This window comes from Haliotis rufescens, unplaced genomic scaffold, assembly GCF_023055435.1.
Source record: "Haliotis rufescens isolate VD_foot unplaced genomic scaffold, xgHalRufe1.0.p SCAF_4, whole genome shotgun sequence".
Lineage (NCBI taxonomy): Eukaryota > Metazoa > Mollusca > Gastropoda > Lepetellida > Haliotidae > Haliotis > Haliotis rufescens.
Genome location: NW_025964112.1, coordinates 10,812,103 through 10,824,355, shown reverse-complemented (window position 1 = coordinate 10,824,355; position 12,253 = coordinate 10,812,103). Strand labels below are relative to the sequence as shown.

The window sequence follows — 12,253 nt, the reverse complement described above, 5'->3', positions numbered from 1 at the left end:
TCTTTGTTGAAGAAAACATAGGTGATATTCATATCGATATACATTTTTCGAACAAAGTCAGCTTGTCCGTTACCATCAGGGTTCCCCTGGTCTATATATAGGTTGAATATCTATTTGTAGCGACCTCGTCTCAAATATCAAAAAAAAAGAGAGAGTAAATTGTGACTGAAGGTTTAGTGAATGACATAAAGATATAACTAAGGTCCTTCAGACATGACATCTTTGCACTGAACATTATGTTGAAAGAATTAAAACCAAATAATTTTCATACATTTTTCTATTTGTTGAAAGGTGGGACTGGCAAAAATTAGGGGGGACTGGTAATTTTTAGAGTTGCCAGTCCACAAGGACCGGCAGTTTCAAAAGCCAGTGGGAACACTGATTGTGTATGGTTTTAATAAGCACCCCTTTAGTTTAAATATCAAAATTTATGTCTTTACGGACAAAATGGTGTAATTCTTTTGTACCCAGAGTAGATGAAGAAAAATGCATGCAATTTACCAAACATTTATGTGAATCACTTTTGGTGACGGTTAATGTCTACAGTTGACTTGAACAGTTTGTTTAAACAAAATATAATGTAGAAAGAATGATACTTCCTGCCTCAATTATTGTGGAAACATTTGATGAAAATTAACATTTGTTATCATCATAAGGTTAGTGTCACATTTCATGTAATAATGTAATTATTCTTTCATTTTTGGAACAGGAGTTCAGCAGCCATGTGTATTTTGGTCGATTCTGCCTGGCACATCTCTTCACATACCAGAGTTTCAGCGGCGGCGTCTTGGGCCTGGCGTACATAGGGTCACCGAGACTAGGCACTGTCGGCGGAATATGTTCTCCCTGTAAGTATTGTCTCCTGTTGGTGTACGTGGTGTCTTGTAGGAATATTTCATGGTTCGCAGCTAAGTTACTGTAATGAAACAGAGGATAGTTTTGAAGACTTCATAGACGTTAAAGTGAATTGTGGTGAAACAGAACGAATGATTACTCTTGATGAGGTAAATATGTGAAAACGAGGACCCCCGGACCTGTACCCTATGGCGGTCTCACCGGACTTTGGCTGCAGCCTTGGTCCAGTCAGTTAACCTCAGGGATCGGGTCCTTGTTTTCACATATTGACCTCTTCACGAGTAATTATTTGTATGATGATAAATGGATGTCTGGAATATAGTCTGGTCCATGTGTTTTTTCCAGGTGTGTGCATGTAGTACACAGAAGTAGATGTTATCACTGGGTTGTGGCCAGTAAGATTTTCAAATGTACAGTGAGACTTCTAGTTTTATATAACAGATGTCTTCAATGTGACAAGTTTCTTGACTGATTCCACGTGTTGTTTACAAGTATTGTCTCCTGTTGGTGTACGTGGTGTCCCCAACACTTGGCGCCATTTGAAATGTTGGCCTTTAAAACGTCTTAAAGATTTCGACCGCCTCCGTGGTCTAGTGGTAGAGCGTCCGCCCAGGGAGCGGAAGGTCCGGGGTTCGATCCCTGACCGCGTCATACCAAAAGACGTTAAAAGATGGTACATGTTGTTACCCTGTCCGGCGCTCTGCATTAAGGGGCTAAAACAAGGACTGGTCGGCTCAGAGTCAGTATACTGTGTCTGAGTGGGGTATTCATGTTAAACTGCGGCATGGTATCCCAATGAGCTAGCACTATAAATCGGCATCAGTCCGGACTAGTACAAGCAGCCACACAAACACACACACGTACATGCACGTCGCTATATAAGTGCAATAATCTTGGACACGACGTTAAACCTCATTTCACCTCACCTCACCTCACCTTAAAGATTTCATTCGATAGCATATTTTGTTGTATACAGCATGCACTTGAGTACATAATGCGCACACACCATTTTCTAATACCAGTTTCTGGAAAAATTGATATTTCGTATATTGTGTACAGTTAAAAGCTACAGCATATTGCTTCAGGGTAGCATAATTGGTGAAAAATAAAAATGTGAATTTTGTAATAAGACATTGATAATTTCTGTTTTATTTCCTGTTATGCTAGGCATTGGTTTATATACAGAGGTTAAGATTATCATGTGTAAGTTTCTTGTAAAATATCCTGGAAATGGCAATAACCTGTACACACAAAATTAGTGATTTATTTATCTATACAATGTTGTAATTATCTGTGTTGTAATGTCATGAGGCAAATATGGTGAACTATTCGATAATGGTTGGCATATGTGTGTTGTTTATTTAGCCTACACAAGGCGGGGTAAGAGGCACTACCTCAACACTGGGTGGAGCAGCTCCCTCAACACAGCAGGCATCAGGCAGCTCACACAGGAGTCCACATTAGTTACAGCTCATGGTAGGTGTCTGTGTACAGCTCATGCAAAAGTGTAGGTACCTATGTTGGTAACTGTGTACAGCTCATGGTAGGTGTCTGTGTACAGCTCATGGTAGGTGTCTGTGTACAGCTCATGTAAAAGTGTAGGTACCTATGTCGGTAACTGTGTACAGCTCATGGTAGGTGTCTGTGTACAGCTCATGGTATGTGTCTGTGTACAGCTCATGTATAAGTGTAGGTACCTATGTCGGTAACTGTCTACAGCTCATGGTAGGTGTCTGTGTACAGCTCATGTATAAGTGTAGGTACCTATGTCGGTAACTGTCTACAGCTCATGGTAGGTGTCTGTGTACAGCTCATGTAAAAGTGTAGGTACCTATGTCGGTAACTGTGTACAGCTCATGGTAGGTGTCTGTGTACAGCTCATGGTAGGTGTCTGTCTACAGCTCATGGTAAGTGCCTGTCTACAGCTCATGGTAGGTGTCTGTGTACAGCTCATGTATAAGTGTAGGTACCTATGTCGGTAACTGTCTACAGCTCATGGTAGGTGTCTGTGTACAGCTCATGGTAGGTGTCTGTGTACAGCTCATGTATAAGTGTAGGTACCTATGTCGGTAACTGTCTACAGCTCATGGTAGGTGTCTGTGTACAGCTCATGGTAGGTGTCTGTGTACAGCTCATGGTAGGTGTCTGTGTACAGCTCATGGTAGGTGTCTGTGTACAGCTCATGGTAGGTGTCTCTGTACAGCTCATGGTAGGTGTCTGTGTACAGCTCATGTATAAGTGTAGGTACCTATGTCGGTAACTGTCTACAGCACACTCAAGAGTTCACTACTAAAAATAGCCGCTACGAACATGTGTCTAGAGCTAGCTTTTCCTTTGAACCTGCTCTGAAATATTTATAGCCAAGAAGGTTCAACGAGATTTGACAAAAATATGTGTATCGCGCTACATATCATATCGTGACCTATATATCATGATACATATCGTAACATGGCCTTCCTGTATATAATTTCACCCCTATTAGATAGCTGTCTAGAGCACACCCAAGGGTCTACAGCTCAATGTATGTATCCACATCCACTGGGTGGGACGTTTGATATACTGTATTCGACGTAAAAAGCGCCAGGGCGCTCTCAAAATTAGAAATAGGGGGCCCTTATTAGAATAAAATTTGGATGAAAGAGTTGAAAGTTCATGAATTTCGTGGTTTATGCTAACAACCTGAAATGATACAAAAGAAAAGTCTGTGCGTATAATACACGACAGATATATTTTTCCAGAATTTAATTGCCCATAATTAAGGGTGCATATAACACATGAATGCATATTATACACGAATAAATAAATATTGTGTACATTGATCAATTGAAAGGGGTGCTAATTGGGATTGTTCACAATATATAAGCAAATATCGCCCTGGGTGCTTATTAGAGTGGGGCGCTTATTACGTCGAATATGGTACTATCAACCACAAGCGTCATTAGGAAATAACAATTTGGTGATTACAGGTTGATCACTGGTTATTTAATTCTCTTTTACGCTTTTCACTTCAACTGTGAGGCAAAGTTGAAGACATGACAGATTCCAACTTCAGCTATTTTCCAAATGATATGCTCAGTACAGATGCTACCATCCGTTACAAGCATACAGTCCATATGTCATTCCTGTCTCTGATTACACACAGGCTCTAAATGCCACTTACAGATACCGTATTTCGACGAAATAAGCGCCCGGGGCGCTCTCAAAATTAGAAATAGTGGGCTCTTATTAGAATATTATTTTTGTGAAGAAAAACATAGTTGAAAGATAAATTTTGTTGTTTATGCTGACAGCCTGAAATGTTTATGTATGACAGATATATTTTTCCAGATTTTAATTGCCCATAAATAAGGGTGCATATAACACACGTGTGCGTATTATACCGAATAAATAAGTCTTGTGTACATTGATCAATCGGAAGGGATGCAAATTGGGCTTGTTCACTAGCCAATATATCAGCAAATAACGCCGTGGGTGCTTATTACGTCGAATACGGTATACAATAATATCCTGTATTCTTTCTTATGAAACTTTTGCAGATATATAATAATATTTTATTTTGTTTTGTCTTTTCATTATTGCTGATCCTCAATAGAATTTGGTAAGTGTATTCTTCTTAACAGAAAATAAAGAAAAAGTCTTAACCTGCAAACATGATTTTCTGAAAATAGAAATAAAAGAATGTTTTAAAAGGTTACCCTGTCTGGTGTTCGACATTAAGGGGCTAAAACAAGGACTGGTCGGCTCAGAGTCTACTCAGAGTATACTGTCTGAGTGGGGTATTCATGCTACACTGTGGCATGGTACCTCAGTGTGCTAGCACTATAAATTGGCATCACTCCGGACTAGTACAAGCAGCCACACACACACGTGCATGCACGTCGCTATATAAGTGCAATAATCTTGGACGCGACGTTAAACCCCATTTCACCTCACCACCTCACCAGTCAGGGCCTTTATGGACACATAGAACTAGCCGTTGATTCAGATGCTGAGAAGCTGTGATGCTGATTATGTAAGGTGATATAGTGTAGCTTTATGGATGAAGTGTTCAAGTCACACACCACAGACTTAGATTTCCATTCTCCATGTGTGAAGCCAAGTCTTTGTGGCCTTGTCATGATGGTTCTGGGACACAACTGTCATACGACTCTACTCACCCACTCTATCAGATGGTTGGCTTCCATTACTAAGTCCTTTACTTAGTCATTACTTTTTGATATTTTGATAAAATGTCTCAGAAAATTTGTGAAAAATATAATTATTCTTCAGACTGTTGAAAGAAAAACAGAAATTGTCTGCCACAAAAATAACATTCTTGCAAGGTGTTTTTTAAGAAAAAAATATTTTTAAAATATCTGGTTTTGCAGCTGTAGCTGAAAAAATATCTATTCCCCAAACAAATGCCCCCCCCCCCCCCCCCCCCCCCCAGAATATCAAATGGCCTGTCCCTTAGTCAAGGATATAACCAGACCTGCTCAGCCAACATTTGTCTTCGAGTCTAGACAGATGTCAGTAAAAATTCCCATATTGGAATTAAAATTTCCCAATTCCTGTTTGTATATTCGTGGCCCATGTTATAGCTTCCAAGAGGTGACTTGTATAACACTGATAAAGGGAGCAATATAGAGGGAGAGGCTTGAACATATAGTTTTACGTTTTTGTATTGAGTGCAATGGTAAATGCTATGTTAAATACTTCTGAATTTAAGAAAATAAAGACCCAACAAATAAACCCAAGTTTGAACAAAGTAACAATTTTTTCTCCTATTTGCCTAACATTGGCACTTAGTTTGGAATCCTGATAAATCCCTGTTATTGTACAGCCTATAGGAATGTAATACCATTGACAAACATGCAGTAAGTCTATCAGTAACTCTTTTTTATCACCCCCCTGACATATTTTCTGTTGCACACATTCGTACATTGAGATCTGATGCTTTTCAATTGATGGGAAACAATGCTCAACAGTCAGTAGCCCAATTTGAGAAAAGATTTTTATATTAGTGACTTGAGTTAAACTATTTAAGATTGTCTCTAGTTAAAGTATCATTAACTGCTTGATCAGTATACACGATAAAATTAGGGCTTACGGACTCTCAACATAGTTTTGAATAACTTGAATCAGACATGCTTAATGTTTTTGTATACTATATATGGTAATGATGTTTGTGTAAGTATATACGGCAATAAAGTTTGTGTAAGCATATACAGCAATGATGTTTTTGTAAGTACAGACAAACACAGTTGTGTCGAAGTTGAAGGGACTTATTTAAATACGTCAAGTTATCCGAGGTTCGACACCTAAAAAAAAAATGAATAAAAAAGGAAAAGGCAGGGACCAAGCTTTTACTTCGAGACAACCGTAAGTTCGACACAACAGTGTTTGACTGTACATGTTGTTGTATTTTGTTGTTGTCTGCAGCTTCATGTTGTTTCAGGCCACAACTGGGGCAGTGAGCATGACGTAGACACGCCCGAGTGTGCCCCTGACTCCTTCAACAAGGGCCGCTACATCATGTACCCCTACGCCGTCAGCGGGTGGGAGGAAAACAACCATGTACGATGAGCACCATTTCTCTTGTCAATATCAGAATTATCAAATACCGTATTCGACTTAATAAGCGCCCAGGGCGCTCTCAAAATTAGAAATAGGGGGCTCTTATTAGAATATTATTTTGAGTTGAAAAATCGTAGATTTCGTGGTTTATGCTGACAGCCTGAAATGTTTATATACGACAGAAATATTTTTCCAGGATTTAATTGCCCATAATTAAGGGTGCATATAACATACGAGTACGTATTATACACAAATAAATAAGTCTTGTGTACGTAAACCACTTGGAAGGGGTGCTAATTGAGATTGTTCACTAGCCAATATATTGGCAAATATTAGATCAGGGCGCTTATTACGTCGAATACGGTAATGGTAATAAAGGCATATTTATGTTGAACCGGATTCATGAACTAAAGCATTCTCGCAACACTAGACAAATATTACTAGACAAATATTACTGGGATCAGTGTGTCAGTGCATGAAAACAGTATTCTCATCTCCCTGGAGTTCTTGAATATCTTTTAAAATACGGTTCTCAAAACAATGTTGTTTCAACATTTGAGGTGCTAGGATTCTTTGAATATTGGCCATGGTTTAAATAGCTTAGAGCACTCGTACCATCCGGCACCCAGACTCCTTGTGCTCAGACTTATTCGTAGCTAGTAATGAAAGGTTAGTTGATAAGAAAGTTATGTTAGCTCTATCCCAACTAATGGAGTTATTTGTGTTCGTATCTGCCCAGATATTCTCCCCCTGCAGCAGGCGTTATGTGTCCGATGTGCTGAGAGCCAAAGCTTTCAAGTGTTTTGTAGGTAAGTCCATATATCTGTCCCTTCACTTCATCTTGCCCTGGCACTGTGCACTGTTACGTTTTCACTGGCGTGTACATTTAGTTTCCAAATAACTAACCCAAATCAATGGCCGGTGAAAAACCATGCGGTTTATTACAAAACGATCTCATATCCAAGAGAGCAAACAAGGGAGGTAATTCGAATGCAAATATTGGCACTGATAAAGTAGAGAGTCTGCGGATAGATACTGGTCATGGTATTATATATTTTATACAATACACAACATCTCTTCCCAAGTTAGCTTGCATGTAAACATTAGTAACAAGAGTCAATGAAATTCTTCACTGGTTAAAAGTCTTTGTTCCCTGAAATAAACACATTTAACTGAATGTCTTTCAACTGATTAATACAACACAAATCATTTCAATTAAACAATTAATACTGCTGACATTAAAGTCACAAATCAAGGCGGACTGGAGCCTTTCTTTCACGCACTGGATATCGACGTTCAGGAATGACAACCTTGTCATTTACACACTGTTCTGCGTTCACTGTATCCTGAACATTTGTACAACTTTCTCCCTCAAGGAATGGAATGTTGATGCTACTGTGTTGATCAGGTGTAGCTTGTATCGACGGAGTATGTGACACAAGTTGATCTGTGTGACGTCACCATGTAGTGTTCGGATCTACTTGAACTTGATATAAAACAGGTCCTGTGCGTTGAACAACTGATCCTGGTATCCATTTGGGACCATCATGGTAGTTCCTTACCATAACGGTATCACTGGGTTCAAACTCCTGTGTTCGAATCCTTCGATTGGCTCGGTCTTGGATCTGTCTCTCCTGCGAAATAGCCACTGTTTGAGCTACACTTGGCTTTAGAAGATCCAATCTTGACCTTAATCTCCTACCTACTAACAACACTGATGGTGGTTCCTTACTGGTAGAATGTTCCTATATCTCATTAAGAACACTGACAGTCTCTGTTGGAGAGTTGAATCTTGGGATGAACTTGCACGTAAAGCTTGTTTCAGGGTCTGAACAAACCTCTCAGCTAACCCGTTACTTGCAGGGTGATAGGGCGCTGACGTTATGTGTTGGAACCCATTCATGCTGGCGAAGTGAGCAAACTCTTCAGACATGAACTGAGGTCCGTTGTCACTTACGATTTGTAGAGGTAATCCAAATCTACCGAATATGCTGTGAAGAGCTTCTATGGTCTTAGAAGCTGTGGTTGAATTCATAATTACAACCTCTGGCCACTTGCTGAAAGCATCAATCACCACAAAAAACATTTTACCTTCAAATGGGCCTGCAAAATCAACATGCAGTCTGTGCCATGGACCTTGTGGGTACTGCCATGGATGCAGAGGTGAAGGTTGTGGCAAGTTCTGATGTCTCTGACATTCATCACATTCTTTGGCGGTCTCTTCTATGTCGTTGTCTATGTCTGGCCACCACACGTAGCTTCGTGCGAGAGCCTTCATTTTGACGACACCTTGGTGACCTTCATATAATTCTGTCAATTTCTTTCACTTTTGGGCGTAGAGAGTAGGGGACTGGTCGTGCATTGACAAACTTTGGCGTCACTCCATCTTCTACTTCAATCTTTGCTTTAACATTTTTCACTGTTCCAAGCTCCTTGCGAAACACTGGTGCATGAGCTTGTAAAATGTCCTGTAACTCGCCTTTAGTTTCTCTGGGTACGGCTGTTAACTGTTTAATCGATGGCCAGTCAAGCTGTATCTTGTGTAACCAAGATCTTCCCAGTAGAGACGGCCCTGGACCATCAACCTCATACAACTCTAAGTTCTCCCTCTGACCTTGATATTCGACGATAACGTCTAACTTGCCTTCAGGTTTAACTGGTTGACCTGTATAAGTCTTTAGAACAACATCAGTTTTGTTCAGGTTGAGATCACTGAATCTAGATTTATATTCTTTGGTTGATATGATCGATAAGGCTGATCCTGTATCGAGCTCCATCTTCAGTTCTCTGTTGTGGATTTTCAGATACACCCAAATGATGTCAAGGTCGTGACCTTTCACATAGAAAAGAGGAAGTTCATTCATATCGTCACCTTGTTCTTCATCTGGATGATGAACCCTGTGTTTGTCAAAACCTTGTTTCTTCCTCCCATCTGATCTTAATGGTTTAGATCTACAGATAGCTTTAATGTGTCCAGGTTTGCCACATTTGTAACATTCAATGTCTTTGAACCAACAGTCATTAGCATGATGATTTGTCTTGGAGCAGTGACTACAGCATGGATATGTGTGACGCTTGTCATGCTTATCTCTGTGGAAAGTTTTCTTCTTTACTGATAACTTGTTTACTTCTGATGTTACCTTGTTGTGTAATTCTTGAGTGTCTTTGGCAGCTGTCTCAAGGGAAACTGAAATCTTCAATGCTTTTTCCAGTGTCAATGCATCTTCTGACAAAACTCTCTTTTGTATTGAATCCGATCTGAGACCACAAACTAACTGATCACGTAATTGGTCATTCAGATTTGTCCCAAATCACAATGTTCACTCAACTCACGAAGTGTAGCAACATATTGGGCGATAGTTTCACTTGTTTCTTGGCGCCGGTTTCTTAATCTATGTCTCTGAGAAATTACAACAGGTCTCGGACTGTAGTGTTCCTTTAAAACATTCGTCAGTTCCTCCAAAGATTTATCTGCCGGTTTCCCCGGTGATACAAGACTTCTGAGTAAAGTATAAGTTCTGTTTCCAATTACAGCCAGAAATGAACCCACAAGTAAGTTTTCCTCAACTGCATTCGCCTTCAAATACGCGTCCATGCGTTCAGCATACACATCCCATGTGCCGTTCGCTTCGTCAAACGCTTCAATGTTTCCAATGGCTGCCATTATAGCTAAAAATTCGTTTGTCACTAGTGGCGTGAACAAAAACAATCCTCGTCACAAAATTGTCACGTTTTCACTGGCGTATGCATTTAGTTTCCAAATAACTAACCCAAATCAATGGCGGGTGAAAAACCATGCGGTTTATTACATAACGATCTCATATCCAAGAGAGCAAACAAGGGAGGTAATCCGAATGCAAGTATTGGCACTGATAAAGTAGAGAGTCTGTGGATCGATACTGGTCATGGTATTATATATTTTATACAATACACAACATGCACCCTATGGGATATAGGAGCAGTCGGGTGGCCAGGAATTGGCTTGTCACATGTGTGAAGCCCATTTCTGTCTCCAAAGCCTGATATGCAAAGAATATTGCTAAAAGCAGTGTAAAACCCCACTCACTCTCAAATATTTGTGAAATTGTTGAGTCAACCTACACATAAAGGATGTTTGCTGGCATTATTTTTGTGTTCACTGCGCAACTCGAACTCTCATATTTCGGAGTCTATAACAACATATTTTAGGAAAGACTATTGCCAGTATGGGGCGCTGTAGGTGAAAATCGTAGTCTACAGTCAGATTGTCATACAGAGTAAGACACCATACAAAACTTGAAATCATTCTGTTTTTATGACAGGTCGCATATTGCTTTCAGCAAAAGCCAATGAGAGTAACGCTGTTAAGTTCTTTGAAGTATGACGTCACTGCATTGTAACCTTGTTGGATGACGATACTGTATTATGATAGTGCTGCACATTTCAGATAGTGGGGAGTACTAAATGTGCATATATTTGTCCATTTGCTCAAAAATATTCACACTAAAATATATAATTTATTATGTTTTCTTGTAGATCAACATTTTATCCATATGTGCTTAAAGTATTTTAAATAATCAAATACTATTAATTATACATTTATACCAAACTGTTATGACTGTGAGTGATTTCCCAATGTTTAATAGGAGAGTCCAGACAGACACACTAACTCCCTTTGTTTTTCAATCTGGAAGTTGGATAAAATCATCTTCATTTAAAACTGTCTATGTTAGAAATAGTTAAATACTCTGAATATAGACAGGCAGACATCGTTAATGATTAAAGAACCCGTGAAGATCCAGATTAGAATTGGTCTACAGCAGCCCATGCTTGTAAGAGGCGACTTATGGAATCGGTTGGTCAGGCTCGCTGGCTTGGTTGATGCATGTCATTGTATCCCAATTGCGTGGATCAATGCTCATGATATCAATCACTGGATTATCTGGTCCAGACACGATTATTACAGACTGCTGTCATATAGCTGGAATATTGCTCAGTGCAGCGTTAATCAACAAAAACCAAAAAACAAACAAACAAATAATGATTAAAGCCTTTGAGCCTGCTACTTGATCAGACAGGAGTCCTGTGCAGACTGACATCATGTGGCTATAGTGATACAAAAGTCTTGAAATTTTGCATTGGATGGAAGTATGGCAAACTGTTGAGACAATCTTAGTTAGTTTCGGATGTTTCCAAAAGACATTCAGTTCGGTAGGAAACACACAAAAATATGAAAAGATTCTGACATGACAAGACAAGGTCATTGTGGAAGCAAAGTCGTGAGTTTTGATGACAAAGTCATCTCGTTACTGCTTTGCAAGATTCTAGAAATATTTTTTTTTATTCTAGTACAAGGGGTATTCTTTTTGGGGTTGGCACTAATAAAAATATTGGTTAAAAATTATAATTTTTATTAAATTGTTTTTTCCATTTTCTTTGTATTTTGAGTCGGAGGATTCGTAACCAGTTCATACTATCAGCCAATGGAAATTTTGTAACAAGCTTGATATCGGATGAGGGCCACTGTGATTTGACTGATGCTGATGTTGGCATATGAACTCATTCCCTCACTCACTCATTCTTGGTGTTGACAGAGAGGAAGGACAATGTGCCATACTGTGGGAACGGCATCGTGGACAACCTGGAGAACTGTGACGCCGGACCTGATGGTGACGACTGCTGCACCAGCAAGTGTCGGTTCAAGTCAGGAGCCACTTGCAGGTAGATATATCGTCCAGGTAGTGCCGGTAGATATATTGTACAGGTAGATATATAGTACGGTTAGATATATAGTACAGGTAGATATATAGTGCAGGTAAATATATAGTGCAGATAGATATATAGTGCAGGTAGATATATCCCG

General features: G+C 39.5%; 1 protein-coding gene across 2 annotated transcripts in view; it reads left to right on the top strand.

Annotated features, from left to right (window-relative positions):
- LOC124125268 (ADAM 17-like protease) overlaps nucleotides 1-12,253 on the top strand; it is a 38,751-nt gene that overhangs the window by 13,865 nt on the left and 12,633 nt on the right. For both annotated transcript variants that reach the window (XR_007218111.1, XM_046488542.2), the window contains exons 10-15: nucleotides 710-848; nucleotides 2,221-2,331; nucleotides 4,448-4,453; nucleotides 6,293-6,411; nucleotides 7,151-7,220; nucleotides 11,985-12,111. Coding sequence is in view for 1 of the 2 variants with exons in the window: in XM_046488542.2 (XP_046344498.2) it covers nucleotides 710-848; nucleotides 2,221-2,331; nucleotides 4,448-4,453; nucleotides 6,293-6,411; nucleotides 7,151-7,220; nucleotides 11,985-12,111 (572 nt within the window). In the remaining variant the exon portion in view is untranslated. The remainder of the gene's footprint in view (nucleotides 1-709; nucleotides 849-2,220; nucleotides 2,332-4,447; nucleotides 4,454-6,292; nucleotides 6,412-7,150; nucleotides 7,221-11,984; nucleotides 12,112-12,253) is intronic.